At 39.7% G+C, this 25,685-nt stretch overlaps 1 protein-coding gene across 4 annotated transcripts in view; it reads left to right on the top strand.

Annotated features, from left to right (window-relative positions):
- The window catches only part of LOC137641618 (uncharacterized), a 115,430-nt gene that overhangs the window by 34,376 nt on the left and 55,369 nt on the right, over positions 1 to 25,685 (top strand). For 2 of the 4 annotated variants that reach the window (XM_068374352.1, XM_068374351.1), the window contains exons 2-6: positions 1,093 to 1,285; positions 7,750 to 7,942; positions 10,866 to 11,058; positions 11,977 to 12,558; positions 14,567 to 14,645. In XM_068374352.1, the coding sequence (XP_068230453.1) occupies positions 12,169 to 12,558; positions 14,567 to 14,645 (469 nt within the window). In that variant the 5' untranslated portion in view covers positions 1,093 to 1,285; positions 7,750 to 7,942; positions 10,866 to 11,058; positions 11,977 to 12,168. The remainder of the gene's footprint in view (positions 1 to 1,092; positions 1,286 to 7,749; positions 7,943 to 10,865; positions 11,059 to 11,976; positions 12,559 to 14,566; positions 14,646 to 25,685) is intronic. The other 2 variants (XR_011044560.1, XR_011044561.1) reach the window with 1 other exon arrangement.

Genomic DNA, 25,685 nt, shown 5'->3' with positions numbered 1-25,685 from the left:
GACAACTGTTTAGTACCTCTAACAGTAAGGCATTTGTTGACCGAATGCCCCAATTATAACAACTTGCGGAATAGATATTTGTTTGAGGCTCGAGGTGAGGGTGGCAGGTTCATCCTTGCCAAGATTCTTGGAAATGATGTGTCCTACCATGCAAGTGGCATTTTTAGATTTCTTTCAGAAGCAGGTCTTCTGAAAAATATTTAACTTTCATGACATTCAATTTTTTATGATTTTAATTGAATAATCTTTAATTTTTTATTTTATTTCATTTTTTATTTTTGTATACATAAATTAAATGTTACCGGCATCAATGACCTTAGATGTCTGGATACCTGAAAACTTTAAATCATTCATTCATTCTCCACTTAAAGGACTGAAATTAAAACATATTCTCCACTTAAAGGTCTCAAATGAAAACATATACCCTACTTGAAGGACTCTTGTTTGCATAGCTAGGAAGAATACAAATTTCTGTACATTAAGAATTTGTGATATTGTACTTGGCTTTTGGCTAAAACTTAACTTATTAGTACACCACCCCTTATTTGAATCTTCTCCATATCCTGTCTACATGAAGCGTTTGGTTATGATCGAGAGGAGATTTTGTCATCGTGAGGGCTCTGCTGTGCTGTCAGAAGAGGACCCTACACCTCGGGTGTGAGTGTTAGCAACTCTTCATTAGCACTTGGAGGACTTAGAAGAGGTGTCGAGGAGCTTAAGCTTTCTGGCTTTGTGAAATGTAATAATTCAACTGCAGTTTCAAACGGCCATTTAATTGGTTACAAGATAATTAAAGACGGGAGTCCAAGGGCAGGAAGCCCACTCCATTACCTGCAAGAAAAGCCACACTTAACTCAGGACTGAGAGCAGTGGTTGAGGAGGGAAGTTTAACTTATATCTTATGTTAAGGACTCGGGTTTGTATAACTAGGAAAAATACAAATTTCTTTAAAATTTTGCTTTGAAGTGTATGGGGAATAAAAGTCAGTAGGTTTTAGTCTAAACATTTGTATAAGAAAAACCAGTTTTATTTTTCCATCCTTCAACACTAAAAGTGAGAGTGGCTGATAGTGAATTACAATTTATTTTTCAGATCTAAGACTGATAGAATGGATATTGTTCAGAATGAAGGCCGCTATACACTACAGCAATTTTTTTCTTTCATTGAATTACAAAACTGTGAAACTAGGAACCCTAGTCAATCGAAGACTACTAGGAAAACTTCAGCATTCATGTTGGAACAGAAAACTTTAAAACACTTGTTTTAATGTTGAGATTACCTGAAGGTGAGAAATCAGGGTTGTTCTAACTAAAAATTATCTTTGAATTCAATTTTTAGGCTAGAAGCCTATGCTGTAGGTGTTATTTGGACATAGTACTGTACTGTAGGTTTTATCTACTAAATCTGATACAAGTAGAATTAATATGTATTTCTGCAGAATTATAGTTGAAGATTATCCTAATGCACCAGAGAGTTAATTGTATATAATCGATTTACCTATTTTACGGAATAGGTGTTTAACGAAACCTAATTGTCATTTTCAGAAAAAGGGGATTTGAAAATAGTCCTTGTAAAAATAACCTAAGTAATTTTGGTTCATCGACTACAGTAGTTCATAAAGATGTTACTTGAATATCAACTGCATGTGACAGTTTAGGATGATGGTAAAACTGTGGTAGAATACTTACGTAAAGTGCAAAAATATATTTTGCACCATTGAAAGTTCGTCAACGTGCAAGGAAAAGAACTAAAATAAATTTCATGTAAGAAAGATAACTTGCAATATCAGAGATTTAAAGTGATAAGGTTACTGTGCATGCAAGGGAAGCAAGTTGAATTTGATGGCAGAAGTTAATGTTGATGGGAAAATGGTGCATATTAGACTATGGCTCTAAGTTAAGACTGAGAAGGGTCTCTGGTTTGGTTTAAAATAAAATCTTTATAACTACTTATGCTAGATTTTTATGAAATGTCAAATTTTATATTTAATGATATGAATCTTATATGGATAGTGTTGTGGCAGTTTAGTAATGCCCATCTTGAGGATATAAACATTTTGATAGATCTTTCTGAACCATGTTGAAATTTTTTGATATTTTAATGTAAATATTAATATTTTGCAAGAGGTTAGGGGACTATATTGGTTATCGTTAGAAAGTTCTATAGAAACTTAATATATTTTTTGTAATTCTCAAATTATCAGTAGACGTGAAGCCAGCCTAGCTCACCCGCGGGACAGGAAACATCACATCTATGGTAATGTGTAGGTGTAAGGGTGCGTCCACACTAGCGACAAAACATGTCGACAATACTGTGTACAACTTTGTAGGCAACAAGTTGTTAGACTGTTGACGAAACATTGTTGTCGAGATGTTGGTAGAGATTTATTGGTGATATGTTGGCAACCCTGGTGTTGACGAGTCGATGTGGTTGGAGATACCCAGACAGACACACAACAGCGAGAGAAAAGATTGTTCAGTTAATTGAATGTTATCGAGGATACCCATTGCTATGGGATCCGACCCATAAACTATACAAACGCTGGTTTAAGAGGGCAGACGCCTGGCGTGAAATAGCTGAAAATATTCAGATGGAGAGAAATGAAGTGGAGAAGAAAATGAAGAACCTCATGACACAGTTCCAAAGAGAACTGGAAAAATGTCAAGAAAAGAATTCTGGTGATGGAGCTGAAGACGCATATAATAGTCAGTGGTTCGCGTTCAGCATCATGCTGTTTCTACCTGACAAACACAAGCCACACAAGACCTATGACGTTGGATATCAGGTAAGAAACTGCATGTTAGCATATTAGTATTTATTAGTTTCTTTTCTCATATATTGTACACTAATTATGTGTCAAAGCAGGACACTTGCAATTGCTGCTTTACAGTATACGCATTTTAATGTGGTTTCAGAAAATATAACATTTTAATTACAGGTATACACAGTGTGCGTCCTGGCACACAGACATACTTTTCAAGTCTCTAGAATGAGGTGTGGACGGCGTCACCAAGTTGACGCGTGTTGCCAATATGTTGCCAGACATTGTAGCAGACAAAGTTTCATACATTGTTGTCGATATGTGTACTGATGTTGACTGTAAGGTTTCCAACTTTGTGTACCGATGTTGACTGTAAGGTTTCCAACTTTGTTGTTATGTCGGTAGACACGATGTTGCCAGTGTGGACGCACCTTAAGGCTGGAATGAATGGTAGGGTGACTGGCTCATCTCCATTTTTGTTCCCTCTTAGCAACGAAAGTCAACTTTACATGCGTTACTTGACTTGACGCTGGCAAGTAACACTTCTGAGCTGAGCACCATTCTTTTGATTATAAAGAAGTATCTCCTTCATCCTCCTTAGTGAGGGGGTGGATTGTGGAATTTATACCAATCACTGAGCATCGTGCTCACGACTTTATTTCCTATCTTGAACAGGTTCTTTAATTAATCATGTAAAATTCATCTTGTACAGGCCTTGCCCTAGCAGGAAAGAAAGAAACCCAACCAGTTTGGTTCCAGGGAGACTGCTAAGCCATCATTTATTGAGTTGCCCTGTTTAAAGAGCAAAGGTATTTTTATGTAGGTACAAATAAAATTTGTTTTTATTTTCCCAGCTATACAAACCCAAGTTCTATGAGTTTAATTTCCCTCTTCAACCACTGCTCTGTCCAGTGCCAGGTCAAAGTGAGGCGCTTTTGATATTTGATGGGGTGGGTCCTCTCGCACCACTTATCGTTAACTAAAACTGCGAGAATTTTAGTGGCAGTTAAGCTTACACCTAATTGATCACATTTAAAGGACTGTGTTGTGTAGACAGCCCTCGTTCTTCTCAGATTTGGTTAGTCTTGGTTCAGACATTTAAAAACCAGCCCTGTTTCTTTATACCCTGCCTTTCTCATGCAGTTTCCCTCCTTGCACAACACAACTTATACACCAACTTTTCTCACTCCCAGTGTCTGTCATTGCGAAAGCCTCTCACAAATTTGTCAAGTAATGAGTGATCTTTCTTCTCTATCGATGCCATGGCTCCTAAGAGAGCTGCTTCATCTTCTCAAGATACTGCTAAACAACTGAACTCTCATAACTTATCAGAATATATCAGTTCTTGGTAAATGTAAGAAAGGGATGTCGTATGTAGCCATGGATGACTTGGTGCTGAATAAGAGTATTGTGAGGTACATGTAGAAGAACGCAAAAATGCTTTGTGCTACCGTGACTGCAAGTGTCCCTAAGGCAAAGATTATAATGAAGATGGGGAAGCAGGCATAATCCAAATGGAAAATGTCATGTTTTTGAGGATCGAGGATCAGCAGTGTAAGGTAATAGCTATCGAATCGCTTATCCACTAGAAAGCAATATGTCTGCTCTGCCATTTTGTGTCAAGATGATCCACAGACGACCTCAAATGAAGATGCCACATCACCGCATATGCCTTTCTAAGCTTTGAGAAGGTTAAATGGCATTTTTCATTGAAAAATTTTAGAATTACTGTGCCAGGGAGTCGGGCTGTGCGAACCATGAGGCAGCGAAGGTTTTCTCAGTGGAGCTTCTCAAAGGTGATTTACAATCCAGACCAAGTTTGGAATATGAAAGAAACTGGTAAGTACTTGAACATGAATGTGAATATCTTTTTTTCTTTTTTGATTCAAATTTTAAACTGCACGCACGCTTAAAGTAACGTAAGTGTAATTAGTGTGCACAAGTTAAAAATTTGGTTGAATTTGAATGGTGGTTATAATTTGAATTTGTATTCATTATAGTTTTATAATGTAAAAGTAAATGTTTTTTTATTGCTTGACAGGTTTTTGTAAGATTCCTCTGCAGACATGCATTGCCCAGGAAGAACGTCTTGTTCCTGATTTCAAGGCAGCAAAGGACAGGTAGGCTAGCTGTGTAAATATTTTTTGATTTCTCAAATTTAAATACATGTAATTTTTTTAAATTTTTTGTCATTTAGAAAAATTATAAATACAGTATTTGCTATAACTGCTCTTATGAAATAATTTCATGTTTAAAACTCATTCTAATAATTGATTCTTTTCTGTAACCCAGGTGTTCATTGATTTTGTCCTAAATTCCCAGGGGCCACAATATTCGGCCCACTTTATTTGCATGTCAGCAAAGCCCCGTGCACTCCAACACCACAACGTGAACCTGCTGCCTGTCTACTTGATGCCCAAGATTACGGAGTGGATGACAAACAAACTCATCCTGAACTGGTTTCGTTATTACTGCTAGCCGGAGGTTGAGTGCCAGCTGCAGAATGAAGGGTTGGAGTTTGCAGTCCTGCTGACACTTGATAATGTACTAGGACATGCATCCTCTGTTGAGTGGTGTTATTTCCTCCCAATGTTCAAGCTTAGACTGAATGATTTTTTTTAAATGTCTCTAGCCAGGGTATATGTATGAAGGACTTTTCTGTCTTACAGTCCTGATGAAGCTTTTCAGCATACCATCAAGATCATGAGTTTAGCAGGAAAAGTGTCGACCGAATGCTTCGAGGAAGTGGCTGAGGACGACTTACTGAAAATACTTGATGGGTATGACGAGTAGCTGATAGAGGAGAACAAGCCTGAAGTGGTCCGTTCAAGTGAGGAAGACTAGGAGGACAATACGGATAAGTCTGACAGAGAATGAGGTTATCACACTTGAAAAGTTGGCTGAGATGTCAGGGATGGTAGATTATTTTTAAGAAAGGTCTACAGCATGGACCCTTCAGTGGTGCGTGGCCTCAAGTTTGTGCTTATCATGGATGATAGTTTTTCAGCGTACAAGAACATCATAGATGAAATGAAAGCGGCAAAACAGCTCCTCCATCATGATGTACTTAACCTATCATGTGGAACAGCCCCCACCTCCTCCGACATATTTTCCTTAATGTGAAATGCCACCACCAGCAACACCAGTGGAACTCTCACAAGTGTGATGATGATGTAGGTGATCTTTTCCTAGCACCAGAAAGTATATTTTTCAGAATTTTTATAGCTTTTTTTAAACATGGCAAGTACAAAATTAAACATTGTATAGTATGAATATTTCACCAGCAGCGCCAGTGGAGCTCTCACAAACGTGATGATGTAGGCAATCTTTTTCTTAGCACCATAAAGAAAATATATTTTTCAGTAAATTTTTATAGCTTTTAAACATGGTAAGTACTAAGTTAAACATTGTATAGTATATATATTTAGTCAATTCTTTACATAAGAAAGATTTAAAACGTGTACGGTATAGTACCTTAACCCCTATTTTAATTATTTTTTACAGCACTAATGACTCTTCCACATAAGCATAGTTATGCTGTGCAGTTATGTCCCTTTATCATTCATCCATTTGTGACTGCACCACTTATCCTCATCCACCTCTCCAGTTGTGCCTCTTGGCAGGATAGTTAACTCAAGTCATATTTGAACTTTTTTTGTATATACCCTCCTCGTGTATAAATAAGAGAAATATCCATTAGTAGTTGAAACTAATCACCGTAGTTTTTTTCACACGTGTTAATTTACGTACATGTGATGCATAAGGATTTTTACCCTACAGTTCATGCACACTATGGTACGTGTGGTGTACACTTCAAATTAAGTTAATGCTACCACTAGTCCTTAAGGATTGCATCATGCATCACATTTTAGTGTGCAGAACTTTGTAAACGGTCAGTTGTGGTGTTTGAAATAGAAATTTTTAAATATTCTAATGTAACTTGATAAAGATTAGGGAACTTGATAAATATTATGGGACAATATTGAGAAACATTGGAAAGTTGTATACCTTTATGTATATTTTTTTTAATTGTCACATTACTACTGTATTTGTGGTGAAGCCAGCCCATCTCCCACACGGGTCAGGAAGCATCTTTTGTCTGTGGCAATGTTTAGGTGTAAGTCTGAAATGAATGGTAGGATGACTGGCTCTTTTCCCTCTATGGACAAGCTGTTGAAACTTTACATGATGAATGTGACTTGATGCTCCGTTCTTTTTAATTCTAAAGAAGTATCTTCCTCATCCTCCCTAACGAGGGGTTGGATGGTGGAATTTATGCCAACCCTTCAAGTATCATACACCAGATAATTGTTTAACCGATTTCCCCTTCTGGGAACGGTTTCTTTAGTTAATCATGAACAGTTTTATCTTGTACAGGCTGTGCCTTATCAGTCCTGTCATCCCCATGCTAGACAGATAAGAGATTGTTGGATACATCTCCTTTACTCCCATATGGGAGAAGACAGACTGACATTTCCAGAGAAGTATAAGAACAACCAGTTGGGTTCTACGGGGAATTATGACTCGCCAAGCAGTCTCTCTCTCTATTTAAAGGGCAAAGGTTTATATATGCATAGAAAATTTTATTAAAAGGATATTTTATTATGCAAGTTGAACTTCGTTCCGCTACTGCTGCGGTCATTCCTGATCCAGAAGGTCAAAGCGACTTCTTACAGGTAGCAGGATGCGGCTTCTCACCCTCCTGCACCACATGTCATTAACTATTTTGGTGAGAAATTCAGCAGCTGTTCCAGCTCGCACTGAAATCATCTCCGGTGTAAAGTACGGAGTTTTATATAGTTAGGAAAAATACAAATTTCTTTGAAATTCTGTTATTGGAGTGTATGAGGAAATGGAAGCTTAAGGCTTTAATCTCAGCATTTTATCTTAAAAAAAAAAAAAATCAGTTGGTACAAGAAAAGCCAGAATTATTATTTAATTTTCAAATTCTAGAAATGTAAATGAACAGCTGTTTTTTTTTCTTCCAGATGTAAGAATGACCGATCCAGTGGATACGTACTATTTAGAATACAGGCCACTATACGCTAGAGCATTTGTTATCTTTCCTTGAATTACAAAACTAAAACTAGGAACCCTGGTCAATTTGAAGATAACCGGAAAAACTTGAACATTCATGGTGAAGGAGAAAGCTCTTTCAAACACTGTGTTGATTACCTGAAGGTGAGAAATTAAGGGTTGTTCTGTAACTATGAAGTGTTTTAGAAATTAATTTTTAGGCTATGAGCCTAAATTAAAGGTTTATTTAAACATACTACTGTAGTGTAGATTTTATCTAATTCTGATAATGTACAGAATTTAAGTGTAAACGAGTTGAACGTACATGATCTATTTAGAAATTTTACACCCTAGGTGTTAGAAGAAATATTTACTTTTCATTCCCGGAAGTGATTTGAAATAATGACCCATAAACTAGTTTACAAAGATGTTATTGGAAAATGGGCGAGGTTTAATTATCATGGTAAAACTGTTTGGCTGAATACTTTAAATGCTGGTCATGAATGGCAGAGGCAAGGGGCAGTGACAGTGCCCTCTGGACTAACCCTATATGGATATGATCGGCACCTAAACCCTTCCTCCATTAACCTAGGACCAGGGGAGATGAGGCAATGGATGCTGACGAATCAGCAGGTAGACATATAAGCTCTCCAAACCCTATATTCTTTTCTTACAAGGATGGTGACGTTGCAGACACTTGAAACTATCAAGCTTGAGGTTGTCAAACCTGAGTCTGACAGAATGCCAGTCAGGGATTGTTTCCATTAGGCTACTACATAGTTCATGCTGTATGTTACTTCTTAGTTCCATTCTTCTAATTTTGTAGAAGTATCTCCCTCATCCTCCCTAATGGGGGGGGGGCGTGATTGTGGAATTTATACCAACATTGAGAATCTCAAACCAAAAATATTGTTCTGGACTGGTTTCCCTTCATTGGAAAGGGATTCTTCAGCTAGCCATGTACTCTACACTTCCATTTTGTACAGACTCTGTTCTACAATTCTTCTCATTCCCACACAAGACAGATAAGAGGTTGTTGGAATCCTCTCCTTGACTCCTGTATGGGACCAGGCAGACTGATAATTTTAGGGAAGAATGAGAACCTACCAGTTAGGTTGTAAGGGAAGAATAATTTACCAGTTTGGTTGTAGGGGAAGAACCACCTACCAGATCGGTTGTAGGGGAAACAAGAACCACCTACCAGATCGGTTGTAGGGGAAACAAGAACCACCACCTACCAGATCGGTTGTAGGGGGAACAAGAACCACCACCTACCAGATCGGTTGTAGGGGGAACAAGAACCACCACCTACCAGATCGGTTGTAGGGGAAACAAGAACCACCACCTACCAGATCGGTTGTAGGGGGAACAAGAACCACCACCTACCAGATCGGTTGTAGGGGGAACAAGAACCACCACCTACCAGATCGGTTGTAGGGGAACAAGAACCACCACCTACCAGATCGGTTGTAGGGGAACAAGAACCACCACCTACCAGATCGGTTGTAGGGGAACAAGAACCACCACCTACCAGATCGGTTGTAGGGGAACAAGAACCACCACCTACCAGATCGGTTGTAGGGGAACAAGAACCACCACCTACCAGATCGGTTGTAGGGGAACAAGAACCACCACCTACCAGATCGGTTTTAGGGGAACAAGAACCACCACCTACCAGATCGGTTGTAGGGGAACAAGAATCACCACCTACCACTTTGGTTGTAGGGGAACAAGAACCACCACCTACCAGATCGGTTTTAGGGGAACAAGAACCACCACCTACCAGATCGGTTGTAGGGGAACAAGAATCACCACCTACCACTTTGGTTGTAGGGGAACAAGAACCACCACCCACCTACCAGTTCGGTTGTACTTCGAGAAGTTTAAATGGCATTTTTCATTGAAAAATTTTAGAATTACTGTACCAGGGAGTCTGGCTGTGCAAACCATGAGAGTGAATGTTTTCTCAGTGGAGCTTCTCAAAGGTGATTTACAATCCAGACCAAGTTTGGAATATAAAAAAAAACTGGTAAGTTCATGAACATGAATGTGAAATGAAAACATATTCTCCACTTAAAAGGACTGAAATGAAAACATATTCTCCACTTAAAAAGACTGAAATGAAAACATATTCTCCACTTAAAGGACTGAAATGAAAACATTCTCCACTTAAAGGACTGAAATGAAAACATTCTCCACTTAAAGGACTGAAATGAAAACATATTCTCCATTTAAAGGACTGAAATTAAAACATATTCTCCATTTAAAGGACTGAAATGAAAACATATTCTCCACTTGAAGGACTGAAATGAAAACATATTCTCCACTTGAAGGACTGAAATTAAAACATATTCTCCACTTGAAGGACTGAAATTAAAACATATTCTCCACTTAAAGGACTCAAATGAAAACATATACCCTACTTGAAGGACTCGTGTTTGCATAGCTAGGAAGAATACAAATTTCTGTACATTAAGAATTAGTGATATTGTACTTGGCTTTTGGCTAAAATTTAAAACTTATTAGTACACCACCCCTTATTTGAATCTTCTCCATATCCTGTCTACATGAAGCGTTTGGTTATGATCGAGAGGAGATTTTGTCATCGTGAGGGCTCTGCTGTGCTGTCGGAAGAGGACCCTACACCTCGGGTGTGAGTGTCAGCAACTCTTCATTAGCACTTGGAGGACTTAGAAGAGGTGTCGAGGAGCTTAAGCTTTCTGGCTTTGTGAAATGTAATAATTCAACTGCAATTTCAAACGGCCATTTAATTGGTTACAAGATAATTAAAGACGGGAGTCCGAGGGCAGGAAGCCCACTCCATTACCTGCAAGAAAAGCCACACTTCACTCAGGACTGAGAGCAGTGGTTGAGGAGGGAAGTTTAACTTTTATCTTATGTTAAGGACTCGGGTTTGTATAACTAGGAAAAATACAAATTTCTTTAAAATTTTGCTTTGAAGTGTATGGGGAATAAAAGTCAGTAGGTTTGAGTCTAAACATTTGTATAAGAAAAACCAGTTTTATTTTTCCATCCTTCAACACTAAAAGTGAGAGTGGCTGATAGTGAATTACAATTTATTTTTCAGATCTAAGACTGATAGAATGGATATTGTTCAGAATGAAGGCTGCTATACACTACAGCAATTTTTTTCTTTCATTGAATTACAAAACTGTGAAACTAGGAACCCTAGTCAATCGAAGACTACTAGGAAAACTTCAGCATTCATGTTGGAACAGAAAACTTTAAAACACTTGTTTTAATGTTGAGATTACCTGAAGGTGAGAAATCAGGGTTGTTCTAACTAAAAATTATCTTTGAATTCAATTTTTAGGCTAGAAGCCTATGCTGTAGGTGTTATTTGGACATAGTACTGTACTGTAGGTTTTATCTACTAAATCTGATACAAGTAGAATTAATATGTATTTCTGCAGAATTATAGTTGAAGATTATCCTAATGCACCAGAGAGTTAATTGTATATAATCGATTTACCTATTTTACGGAATAGGTGTTTAACGAAACCTAATTGTCATTTTCAGAAAAAGGAGATTTGAAAATAGTCCTTGTAAAAATAACCTAAGTAATTTTGGTTCATCGACTACAGTAGTTCATAAAGATGTTACTTGAATATCAACTGCATGTGACAGTTTAGGATGATGGTAAAACTGTGGTAGAATACTTACGTAAAGTGCAAAAATATATTTTGCACCATTGAAAGTTCGTCAACGTGCAAGGAAAAGAACTAAAATAAATTTCATGTAAAAAAGATAACTTGCAATATCAGAGATTTAAAGTGATAAGGTTACTGTGCATGCAAGGGAAGCAAGTTGAATTTGATGGCAGAAGTTAATGTTGATGGGAAAATGGTGCATATTAGACTATGGCTCTAAGTTAAGACTGAGAAGGGTCTCTGGTTTGGTTTAAAATAAAATCTTTATAACTACTTATGCTAGATTTTTATGAAATGTCAAATTTTATATTTAATGATATGAATATTATATGGATAGTGTTGTGGTAGTTTAGTAATGCCCATCTTGAGGATATAAACATTTTGATAGATCTTTCTGAACCATGTTGAAATTTTTTGATATTTTAATGTAAATATTAATATTTTGCAAGAGGTTAGGGGACTATATTGGTTATCGTTAGAAAGTTCTATAGAAACTTTATATATTTTTTGTAATTCTCAAATTATCAGTAGTCGTGAAGCCAGCCTAGCTCACCCGCGGGACAGGAAACATCACATCTATGGTAATGTGTAGGTGTAAGGGTGCGTCCACACTAGCGACAAAACATGTCGACAATACTGTGTACAACTTTGTAGGCAACAAGTTGTTAGACTGTTGACGAAACATTGTTGTCGAGATGTTGGTAGAGATTTATTGGTGATATGTTGGCAACCCTGGTGTTGACGAGTCGATGTGGTTGGAGATACCCAGACACACACACAACAGCGAGAGAAAAGATTGTTCAGTTAATTGAATGTTATCGAGGATACCCGTTGCTATGGGATCCGACCCATAAACTATACAAACGGTGGTTTAAGAGGGCAGACGCCTGGCGTGAAATAGCTGAAAATATTCAGATGGAGAGAAATGAAGTGGAGAAGAAAATGAAGAACCTCGTGACACAGTTCCAAAGAGAACTGAAAAAATGTCAAGAAAAGAATTCTGGTGATGGAGCTGAAGACGCATATAATAGTGAGTGGTTCGCGTTCAGCATCATGCTGTTTCTACCTGACAAACACAAGCCACACAAGACCTATGACGTTGGATATCAGGTAAGAAACTGCATGTTAGCATATTAGTATTTATTAGTTTCTTTTCTCATATATTGTACACTAATTTTGTGTCAAAGCAGGACACTTGCAATCGCTACTTTACACGCATTTTAATGTGGTTTCAGAAAATATAACATTGTAATTACAGGTATACACAGTGCGTCCTGGCACACAGACATACTTTTCAAGTCTAGAATGAGGTGTGGACGGCTTCACCAAGTTGACGTGTGTTGCCAATATGTTGCCAGACATTGTAGCAGACAAAGTTTCATACATTGTTGTCGATATGTGTACCGATGTTGACTGTAAGGTTTCCAACTTTGTTGTTATGTGTACCGATGTTGACTGGAAGGTTTCCAACTTTGTTGTTATGTCAGTAGACACGATGTTGCCAGTGTGGACGCACCTTAAGGCTGGAATGAATGGTAGGGTGACTGGCTCATCTCCATTTTTGTCCCCTCTTAGCAACGAAAGTCAACTTTACATGCGTTACCTGACTTGACGCTGGCAAGTAACACTTCTGAGCTGAGCACCATTCTTTTGATTATAAAGAAGTATCTCCTTCATCCTCCTTAGTGAGGGGGTGGATTGTGGAATTTAATACCAATCACTGAGCATCATGCTCAGGACTGATTTCCTTTCTTGAACAATTTCTTTAATTAACCTTGTAAAATTCATCTTGTACAGGCCTTGCCCTAGCAGGAAAGAAAGAAACCCAACCAGTTTGGTTCTAGGGAGACTGCTAAGCCATCATTTATCAAGTTGCCCTGTTTAAAGAGCAAAGGTATTTTTATGTAGGCACAAATAAAATTTATTTTTATTTTCCCAGCTATACAAACCCAAGTTCTATGAGTTTAATTTCCCTCTTCAACCACTGCTCTGTCCAGTGCCAGGTCAAAGTGAGGCGCTTTTGACATTTGATGGGGCGGGTCCTCTCGCACCCCTTATCGTTAACTAAAACTGCAAGAATTTTAGTGGCAGTTAAGCTTACACCGAATTTATCTCATTTAAAGGACTGTGTTGTGTAGACAGCCCTCGTTCTTCTCAGATTCGGTTAGTCTTGGTTCAGACATTTAAAAACCAGCCCGGTTTCTTTTTACCTTGCCTTTCTCATGCAGTTTCCCTCCTTGTGCAACACCACTTATACACCAACTTTTCTCACTCCCAGTGTCTGTCATTGCGAAAGCCTCTCACAAGTTTGTCAAGTAATAAGTGATATTCTGTATCGATGCCATGGCTGCTAAGAAAGCTGCTTCATCTTCTCAAGATACAGCTAAACAACTGAGAACTCTCATAACTTATCAGAATTTATCAGTTCTTGGTAAGTGTAAGAAAGGGATGTCGTATGTAGCCATGGATGACTTGGTGCTGAATAAGAGTATTGTGAGGTACATGTAGAAGAACGCAAAAATGCTTTGTGTTACCGTGACTGCAAGTGTCCCTAAGGCAAAGATTATAATGAAGACGGGGAAACAGGCATAATCCAAATGGAAAATGTCATGTTTTTGAGGATTGAGGATCAGCAGTGCAAGGTAATAGCTGTCGAATCGCTTATCCACGAGAAAGCAATATGTCTGCTCTGCCATTTTGTGTCAAGATGATCCACAGGCGACCTCTAAGATACCACATTACTGCATATGCCTTTCTAAGATTTGAGAAGGTTAAATGGCATTTTTCATTGAAAAATTTTAGAATTTCTGTGCCAGGGAGTTGGGCTGTGCGAACCATGAGGCAGCGAAGGTTATCCCAGTGGAGCTTCTCAAATGCGATTTGCAATCCAGACCAAGTTTGGAATATGAAAGAAACTGGTAAGTTCTTGAACATGAATGTGAAATTCTTATTTGCTGTTTTGATTAAAATATTAAACTGCACGCACGCTTTAAGTAACGTAAATGTAATTAGTGTACACGTAAAAATTTCGGTTGAATTTGAATGGTGGTTTTGATTTGTATTTGTATTCATTATAGTATTATATGGTGTAAAAGTAAATTTTTTTATTGCTTGACAGGTTTTTGTAAGATTTCTCTGCAGACATGCATTGCCCAGGGAGAAAGTCTTGTTCCTGATTTCAAGGCAGCAAAGGACAGGTAGGCCAGCTGTGTAAATATTTTTTGATTTCTCAAATTTAAATACATGTAATTTTTTAGAATTTGTTGTCATTTAGGAAAATTATAAATACAGTATTTGCTATAACTGCTCTTATGAAATAATTTCATGCTGTTTAAAACCCATTTTAATAATTTATTTTTTTCTGGGTCGACCTGTGACGGCCGGTGAAAAGTCCTTCTATCTACCTTTTCTGATATAAATCTTCCAAATATACCAGAGAAAAATAAAAGCATGGAATGCAGAGGTTACTACCCTCGCGCGAGCACCTCGTGGGTGTCGTGTCTACATTGGGGGCGTGTGTAAAACCACTATTCACAGGCTGTCTTCCAATTAGATAACTCCTTCATCAAAGGGAAGGGCCGTAACAAAGACCCCAGAAACCACACTTGCACCACGCCACCGCCACCCACACGAACACCCTCCTGTACATCCTTCTGTTTTGGACTTGACCGCAAAGTCGAGATTTTTTTGCCCAGTGTTTTTTCGAAGTGTTTGTCGTTAATTCAATATGACTGACGTTGCTACTTCACCTTTACCAATGTTAAGTACCATAGTTTGTTTTGACACCTTATTGCAGTACCGGGCATTTGTTCTGTTTCCAGTATTGTGGTTTTCAATTTTGGAAGCGATTGGCCTGCCTCGGTATCGGCAGCCATTTTGGGTTGTGTTCGCTTCGGTAAATTTTCAAGTTATTATTGCCCATCTGGTACTCTGTCATCTAGGTTATATCACTTACGTTTTATGACCAATTTTATTATCATTATTTATTAGTTTTTACTATGGTATTTATTTGCTAGCAAGTCCAATTTGGACCTACGAAGAATAGCGATTTAGTCTTTGTTAGTTTTGTACTCGCCTCAGGATGCGCGATTTAGACTAAATCTTTGTTTATTTGTTACGTTGTCGTTATTATTATTATTATTATTATTATTACTTGCTAAGCTACAACCCTAGTTGGAAAAGCAGGATGCTATAGGCCCAGAGGCCCCAACAGGGAAAATAGCTCAGTGAGGAAAGGAAAAAAGGAAAATAAAATATTTCAGGAAGAGTAACATTAAAATAAATATTTCCTTTATAAACTATAAAAACTTTAACAAAACAATAGGAAAAGAAATAAGATAGAAGAGTGTGCTTGAGTGTACCCTCAAGCAAGAGAACTCTAAACCAAGGCAGTGGAAGACCATGGTACAGAGGTTATGGCACTACCCAAGACTAGAGAACAATGGTTTGATTTTGGAGTGTCCTTCTCCTAGAAGAGCTGCTTACCATAGCTAAAGAGTCTCTTCTACCCTTACCAAGAGAAAAGTGGCCACTGAACAATTACAGTGCAGTAAACCTTTGAGTGAAGAAGAATTATTTGGTAATCTGTGTTGTCAGGTGTATGAGGACAGAGGAGAATATGTAAAGAATAGGCAAGACTATTCAGTGTGTATGTAGGCAAAGGGAAAATGAACCGTAACCAGAGAGAAGGATCCAATGTAGTACTGTCTGGCCAGTCAAAAGACCCCAGTCAAAAGGCCCCATAACTCTCTAGCGGTAGTATCTCAACGGGTGGCTGGTGCCTTGGTCAACCTACTACCTAGTTCTTCGTTCATGGTTATTACAATTACTCAGAAAAAAGCAATCAATTTTATTATTTTTCTTATCATATTATTGTGTGATGTTGGTTTTTTATTATGTAACCTTGAGAGCGAGAGCATAGAGTGCTCGTTTCCTGTTCTACAGATACGAGTTACCCCTTCTCTCGTTTTCTTTATTAGCTCGAGTAAGAGAGGTGGATTTCCCGTTTTCCGTTTATTTACGATCACGCGTTATTCATGCCTCCTCTTATTATCCGAGTTGATGATATTACGTTTAATGTTATACACGTTTTATTAATGTGGTTACTGTTAATATAGCTAGCACTATTAATAGGTTACGTTAGTGTATGAGTCATTAATTGGTGTCGTTTTATGCCGACACCCTTAGCTCCGCCTTGAGTTATACTCCGCTATAATGGATACTCATTAGGTGAGAACTAGTCAGATATTTGGAGTGCAACGGTGAAATCCGGCACTCAGACTCCGGCTGAGGCCTTTTGCACACGAACCTTTGTCATGTTTAATCACAATTACACTATTACGGCCCCTTTTTTCATCGAATCTCCGGCTTCACTGGAGATAACACAGACATTCAGAATTGAGGTTAATGTTATCGTACCGATGACGGTCACGATATCACGATGACGGGCCTTTGTCACCGGATCTCCGGTACAAACAGAGATCAAGCAGACGTTCAGAACCGGAGTTAACAATGTGATACCGATGAAGATTATATTTTCATGTTACGTGGTTACTGAGTATTAATATAATTTCTTAATATATTAAGGTGTTAGCTTTTTGATCAATCAGACGATCAGAACCAGGGTATGAACCCTTTTTCATGAATAATCACAATATCGTTATTACGGTCCTTTTCATCGAATCTCCGGCTTAACCGGATATCGTACAGGCGTTCAGCATTGAGGTTAATATTAGATTTCCTCTGATGTTCACGTTTTTACTGTGACGGACCTTTCTCACCGGATCTCCGGTGGAAACAGAGATCACTCAGACCTCGGGAGGCCAATCTTTGGTTTTATCTGTAAAGGAAAGGATTTAACATGAATACAAAGTAAACTGTATTTATTTTAATGACACTTTGAATTTGCTTTGGTAATATTCATTAGCTATTCTTGAAAGTCCTAATGAAAATATATGAACATAATTAGCAATTTTAAAGGAAAGTCATTCAATTTACTATCTTGGGGTATAGTGCAACACTTGTAATCATGAAATGCGCCACTGTTGGCGCATGCGCCATAGGTTGGCCACCCCTGACTCAGACGTTCAGAACCGGGGTTAACATTATTTTACCGATGAGGTTATAGTTACATGTTATGTGGTTACTGGATATTAGTATTCTATTGATTCATCTGTTCACTGACCAGAGTCACAAGGAACAGTAGATAGCCTCTCATGGCATGGTTGGTTTCGACCTGGCTTTTCATTATAAGGGGCTAGCGTTCAGTTCCAAGTACTGAGTGGAAATTTATTGCTATTTGAACACGATTTTGTATGGATATTTATCCATATTTATACATAGTTAGAAATAAATATATGCATAAATATAGGCATAATTAATTTATTTCTATTTTGAACAAGATGTTGTATGGATATTTATCCATATTTATACATAGTTAGAATTAAATACATGCATAAATATAGGCATTTTATTAGTTATACGGCTGATCCCAGCCTGTGAATAGGATCACTAACCAAAGTTTCAAGGAACATCCAGACTTATGTCCCCTTTCTTTTACAGAAGGTCCGTCTACATGGTATGGTTCCCGGAGTCATGCACGTTCTGCTACGAGCTGTCCTCGCTACTCCGTACCCATGATGTAAGTTGGTTCTAATATGTTTCCTTTTGGTATCCTTGGGCGATGATTTAATTTGATCCGGATTAATGTATGCATTGCTTATTGAGGAGAACGGTCTTCTCCTTCATCACTAATCCCCTCACTTCTTTCAGGATGATGATGATTCTCTCCGGCCTGCAAGAGAGGCTCTCCGCCCTTGGGTATCAAGGTTTGGAAGAAATGCTCCATCTAGAGGTCCCTATCTCCTCGGAGTGTCCTCTCTAAGGTTGGACGTCGACCCCATGGACGGGCAGGTAGGTGGGAATGAGTTTTGAGCCTTCAGCTTTGCAATTACCTGCGTTGCCGACCTAGGACCCTCAAAGGATCCTGATGTTCATGTTACCTTGCATAAAACCGTGACTGCTAAAAGCAACACATTCTAGGGAAAGCCAAGGGGCTATGACGGAGCTCAAAGATATGGTGGTGAGTCGGATCCGTTCAGGAACTCGGATGACTCCCCCTACAGCCCCAGGCGTATCGAAGTAACCTCCTTCGATAAAAACAACACATAGATATTTGCCTTACATGTTCCATATATAGATGGTACCATAACTCTGGATGACATAGACGTCCGCCCTCTGGGGGACCTAGAATTTACTCTCAGGTACTAGAATTCCCATTCAACGGATTCGTTCGATTGAAAGAGCATGCCTTGGTTAGGTTAGACAAGGTACCGAAGGTAACGGTATGATTTCCTAAAGGGCAGGCCCGATCTGTCTGGACCAGGATGTTGTCGGTCTGGGGGGTTACGTTAATTCCAAGCTTACCCCACACAATGGGGAATACGCCATATCTACAGATGCTCTCATTGTTGCCTTGCCTATTATGGATAAATGGACAGGTCTTACTATTCAAACTGACAATCGGCGTCAATGACCTTAGATGTCAGGATGCCAGAAAACTTTCAATCAATCAAACTGACAAAGAAGGTTCGGCCATACCGGCTCTTAAAGAGCCGGACCCCACCTCGGGGAGACCCTAGCCTCGATTTATCCCACTGAGACTTTGTTTCGGATATTCAGGAAGAACCAATCTCTGCCCTCCCAATTCGACCTACACGTTAGCTGGTCTGATCGGGTTAGTTGTGGGAAATAAGTTCTGTCTGAGGCCTCTATCAGACAGGAATCGAGCAGGCTGATAGTTCCTCCTGATGAGGTAAAACCCTCTTCCCTCAGGAGGAGGTGAACAAGGTTCTACAAGATGATACGAGAGCAACCCAAAATTGCAGGAAAGACGGGGCCTCACTGCCAGAAAGAAGGTCGAAGACCAAAAGCAAGCTTTCTTTAAGAAGAAGCAGAGTTGCCCTCTACAAAACAAACCGGGGTCACTGCCATCAATAGTCAGTTACCCACTCGACATCATAGTCTTCCTCTGATTCGTCGACTATGCATCCGGATCCCCTTAGGTTCACTCCCTCACAACGAGGTAGTCCCGGTAGGGGAGAGACTTTACCTCTTTCAAGACCATTGGACCTTCGGCCCGTGGGCTCATAGCATAATCCCTAAAGGTTTGAAGTGGAAATGGCCACAAGGTCCTCCTCCTCCACCAGTGACCCTCTCCCAGAAATCCACTCCCATCCTGAAAGAGTACACCACAGAGTTACTCAAGAAGAAAGCAATCAAACGGGACCGATCACCGAAGTTCCAAGGCCGCCTGTTCACAATTCCGAAGAAAGGCTTGTCGAGAGTGGACCGGGACTTGTCCAAGCTAAACTCTTACATTCTCTGCGACAAGTTCCGGATGTTGTCCATCTCTCAGGTACGGACCTTACTTCCCCGTGGGGGCGTCACCACCTCTGTCGATCTTACCGACAACTATTATCATGTGCTTATAGCTCGAAACTTCTCTTCTTATCTGGGTTTCCGCCTAGGCAGGAAAGCCTTTGTGCTCAAGACATGCCCTTCGGCCTCAACATTGATCCCAGGATATTCACGAAACTGGGAGAGACAGTGTTAGAACAACTCAGGAATCAAGAGATACAGATCATTGCTTATCTGGATGGTTGGCTCATTTGGGCCCGGTCGGCCATAGAAGGCAACAGAGCTACGAAGGAAGTACTTCGATTTCTCGACAACCTGTGATTTCGGGTCAATCTCCAAAAGTTTCGCCTGCAACCATCAGGCCACTTAGATTGGTTAGACATTCAGTGCGACCTTTCGAAGCACACGTTGTCTCTCCCTTCCAAAAAGGTAAGAGGAATAGCTTCCAAGATCAAGAATTTTCTTAAACACAAACAGGTGCCCAGAAGAACCTTAGAAAGTATCATCGGTCTTCCCCAATTCACTCCAATAACGGGTCTCCTATTAAAATCCAATCTCAGACATCAATCGAGTTTGGAGAAAGAGAGCTACAGTACCTTTAAGAGACAAGGTCTCGAAGATCCCCTGTCTTGAAAATGAGACTACGCCCATGGTCCGAACCGAAGAACCTCTCCAAATCGGTTCCCCTACAATTCCCACCTCCAAAAGTGACATCCGTGCAGCCGCGCCTCTAAGTGGATGGGGGGATTACTCCGAACATCAGATGTTTCAGGGCTCTTAGTCACCCGCCATGAAACAGTCCCATATCAATGTTCTCGAAGCCATGGCAGTATTCTTGACCCTGAAGAGACACACTCCTCCGAGGTCGAGCCACATCAGAGTACTGTAGTGTCGGACAGAACAGACGTAGTACACGGCGTCAACAGGGGAGGATCCAAGTCACCCAACCTGAATCGGATCCTGGTCACTATCTTCGCCTGGCCAACAGAAAAGAACTGGTTCCTGTCAGTAACTCACCTAGCGGGAGTCCAGAATGTGAGAGCGGACTCACTAGCCAGGACGATGTAGTGGTTTGCGGACTGTGGCCAGAGGTAGCACCCAAACTGCCTAGTGTCCGAATGCTGACCACAACCCGACGTTCACTACACAACAAATGTACAATGGTGTAATACCCAAAAAAACCTAAGTAACAGGTCAAGAGAACGGAGCTCTGGGCACCATCCCTTGATTTATACTGGGCAAGGGGACCCAGCTTGAGTTTTGGTTTTTATCATATCTTTCATTGGGCTAGCTGGATTGTAAATAAAGGTATAAGAACATTAGGTGAAAGGGATTATTATAAGTTACTTGAAAGATTAATAAAACAGTGGCTGAGTAGGGGAACTCAGTGGTTTAAGGAACTGGAATGAGATGCTGTATTATAAAAAACAAGAAAAAAATATTTATTTAACCAAAACTGTTAGGATTACAATTACATTGACCCATCAATCCAAATAGAAAATTAAAGGCAAAATTAGCATCCCTTTACATCAAGCTTCAGCCACAGGATAACCAGATAAACAAATTTTGAAAAAGAATAAAATAATTATTCACATACTGGTCACTCACGTTTACTAAGCCATCTCAAACCAACCACCCATAAGAAATATATAAATCTGTGAGACTACTGAACTATAATACTTTCCCCTGAATCACTACTGTCCTTTCAATATACAGTTCACCACTAAACTGCAAAGTCACTTAAAATTATCATACTGTAAACGGTAAGGCCGCATACGATGCCGTGCAGGTCTCTGCAGGCCCAGAATAACAATGTCTCAAAAATTTTGTCAACACGAGCAATCGCCAATGGCCTTATAATACATTGGTTGTGGTGTTATTCATTCAAACACATGATGGTACTTACAGTTCACAGGCAGTGAAAAATGAATACAGAGCAGACACACCCACCACTACACACTGGTAACAGGCCATCAACCACATTCATAATTGTTATGAGCAGTACTAGACAGATACTCTGTTCCTATATACTGTACATACAGTGGTCTTGAGAAAATTTCCCTTACAATTGGGAACTTCTGTCAACATAAATGTCTGCCGTATCTGTTCTTTTTTCTTTTCTTGATGAAGGAACCTATTCTTGTAAAGTACAGTACTTCTGTTTACTCAAACTCTGGTTACACATTCAAACCCTACAGAGAGTAGGGCGTGCTGCAAAAACAAATGTTGTTAAGACAGTTGGTAGGACCAAACAAAAATATATACATACCCCTTAAACATATACATTATGCTTGCAAAACATTTAAACCTATTTAAGAAAAATTGAAATCTTTACAGTGAATAAAATGTTATAGTACAGTACTGGGGCAGAATATCAGACATTATGACAAAAGGGAATTGATAATGAGTTACTTTAAAACATATATAACCCAAGCTTGTTATATGTGGAGATGGTTTGTATTTTTCCCAACTATTATTAATTTTTTCCACAACGAAACCACTGGAGTCAGAATGGTCTCTAGACATAATTTCATTCCGGTGGATTCTCAGGAACCATTAGAAGAAGGTTTACCTATTTCCCCCAGTGAATCTTCTAATGAGACTTTTACACAAACTACGCCCCTTCCGGGGGGCAGTGGCTTTAGTACCACCTCCCTGGCAAAGAACAGTTGGTTTCCTCTCCTCCTCGAGTTGAAACTCCGTCCCTTCCGGATCCCGTTCCCCAAACTGACTCGAGTAATCCAAACTCACTGTGTGTCAGATTACTCAAGGATAGCCAAAACTCTTAACTTTGTGGACTACAGGAAGTTTGCAGATCGTAGAGACACGAACGTTGAACCGGAAAACGATCTCTTCATCGAATCAGACAAAAGGGACTCGACAATTCGCCAATATGATTCGGCCGTTAACAACTAGCAGATTCCCTAAGAGTTCAGACCATACTCATATGTCTCCGAATATAGCCATCTCTTTCTTGAGGTTCCTATTTGGCAAAGGCCTAACAGTTAGCACTTTAACCACCATCAAGTCAGCTTGGAAGAAGATCTTCCTTGTTGGGTTTAGCATTAACCTAGCTGATTCCTATTTCTCATCTATTCCAAAAACATGTGCTAGGATTTGACCTTCGGTTCGGCCACAAAAAGACACTGGTCTCTGAACGGTGTCCTCAAAACTTGCGCCGGACACGGGCAATGAATCCTGCTTATATCACTCTTCTTAGGAAGACCTTATTTCTAACGGCTTTGGCCTCAGGTGATGGAATATCAGAACTAGCTCTCTCACGAACCCGGAAAACATAGATTTCCTCCCTTCAGCCGAAGTACTCCTTTCTCCAGACAATGCTTTCCAAGCTAAAAGGTGAGGTTCCGCAAATAGGTGCTCCCCTCGGAAGATTATTCTTCTTCCCCAGGATTTTTTCTCTGTCCAGTCACTACTCTCAAGGCCCTTTTAGCTAGAACTGCCACCCGCTCGTCTGGCCCCTTGGTTATCCGGGAACAAGGAGGTTCTATTTCCATTCACGGTATCAGGCTACAAATCCTCTACTTCTTTAAACATACTATTCCGGAATAATTTCCCCAGGCTCATGATATACGGACAGTAGATACCTCCATCAATTACTTCCAGAACAGGGACTTTGATGAATTTTAAAAAATATACGGGTTGGAAATCCCCTATGGTTGTCAAACGCCACTATCTAAAGATCTTACAGGCCCTTAAATACCCGACGATGGCAGCGGGGAGCCTTTCCCTCCCCAGTAATCTCTACTTCTTCCTTTCTTCCATCTCTTCTCTTCTCCCTCCTACCCGCCACTCGCACCACGTCGCCACTCCTGGGTAGTTTGTTAGCCCTATGATATTTGCCATGTTTAATTCCTATGGTTTAACTGTTATTGTAGTTACCGTTCCCTTAATGTTTAGATGTGCATAGACATGTAAGGTTTGATGCCTTTTGCGATTCGACACTCAGTTGATTCCTTGTCGTCTTAGTTATTTAGACTTGCTTTCCCTATGTCATTTGGCTAGTTGGTAATTGGACGTTTCTTACATTATTATATTATATTATTGTTGTACATGGTGATTGTATTCTCCTCATTATGTTATTACTTTATGGGGCTTGGAAGGCATTCTCTGGTACATTTTCACCGGCCGTCACAGGTCGACCCAGAAAAGGGATTTTGACGAAGGAAAAATCTATTTCTGGGGAGAGACCTGTGACGCCCGGTGAAACCCTTCCCGGTTATTTTTGTACGGACCCACCCTTTCCTTGCCAAGCCATGTGTTCTTGCAGAAGGATGACCAGGAGGGTGTTCGTGTGGGTGGCGGTGGCGTGGTACAAGTGTGGTTTCTGGGGTCTTTGTTACGGCCCTTCCCTTTGATGAAGGAGTTATCTAATTGGAAGACAGCCTGTGAATAGTGGTTTTACACACGCCCCCGATGTAAACACGACACCCACGAGGTGCTCGCGCGAGGGTAGTAACCTCTGCATTCCATGCTTTTATTTTTCTCTGGTATATTTGGAAGATTTATATCAGAAAAGGTAGATAGAAGGACTTTTCACCGGGCGTCACAGGTCTCTCCCCAGAAATAGATTTTTCCTTCGTCAAAATCCCTTTTCTGTAACCCAGGTGTACATTGATTTTGTCCTAAAATACCGGAGGCCACAATATTCGGCCCACTTTATTTGCATGTTTTAATCCCCGTGCATTCCAACACCACAACATGAACCTGCTGCCTGTCTACTAGATGCACAAGATTACGGAGTGGATGACAAAAAAAATCGTCCTGAACTGGTTTCATTACTACTGCTAGTCGGAGGTTGAGTGCTAGCTGCAGAATGAAGGGTTGGAGTTTGCAGTCCTGCTGACCCTTGATAATGTTCTAGGACATGCATCCTCTGTTGAGTGGTGTTATTTCCTCCCAACCTTCAATGTTAAAGCATAGACAATGATTTTTTAAAATGTCTCTGGCCAGGGTATATGTATGAAGGATTTTTCCGTCTTACAGTCCTGATGAAGCTTTTCTGCAGACCATCAAGATCATGACTCTAGCAGGGAAAGTGTCAACCGAATGCTTCAAGGAAGTGGCTGAGGACGACTTACTGAAGATACTTGATGGGCATGACGAGTAGATGATCAAGGAGGACAAGCCTGAAATAGTGAGGAAGTGAGGAAGACTAGGAGGACAATGCGGACAAGTCTGACAGAGAATGAGGTCTACAGCATGGACCCTTCTGTGGTGCATGGCCTCAAGTTTTGCTTATCATGGATGATGGTTTTTCAGCGTACAAGAACATCATAGATGAAATGAAAGCGGCAAAACAGCTCCTCCATCATGATGTACTTAGCCTATCATGTGGAACAGCCACCACCACCTCCGACAGATTTTCCTTAAATGTGAAACACCACCACCAGCAACACCAGTGGAACTCTCAAGTGTGATGATGATGTAGGTGATCTTTTCCTACCACCAGAAAGACTATATTTTTCAGTAAATTTTTATAGCTTTTTTAAACATGGCAAGTACAAAATTAAACATTGTATAGTATAAATATTTCACCAGCAGCGCCAGTGGAGTTCTCACAAACGTGATGATGTAGGCAATCTTTTTCCTAGCACCATAAAGACTATATTTTTCAGTAAATTTTTATAGCTTTTAAACATGTTAAGTACAAAGTTAAACATTGTATAGTATATATATTTAGTCAATACTTAACATAAGAAAGATTTAAACGTGTACGGTATAGTACCTTAACCCCTATTTTAATTATTTTTTACAGCACTAATGACTTTTCCACATAAGCATAGTTATTCTGTCCAGTT

This window comes from Palaemon carinicauda, chromosome 5, assembly GCF_036898095.1.
Source record: "Palaemon carinicauda isolate YSFRI2023 chromosome 5, ASM3689809v2, whole genome shotgun sequence".
NCBI classification, from domain to species: Eukaryota; Metazoa; Arthropoda; class Malacostraca; order Decapoda; family Palaemonidae; genus Palaemon; species Palaemon carinicauda.
The sequence above is the reverse complement of the archived record's forward strand: the minus strand, read 5'-3'. Positions and strand labels throughout refer to the sequence as shown.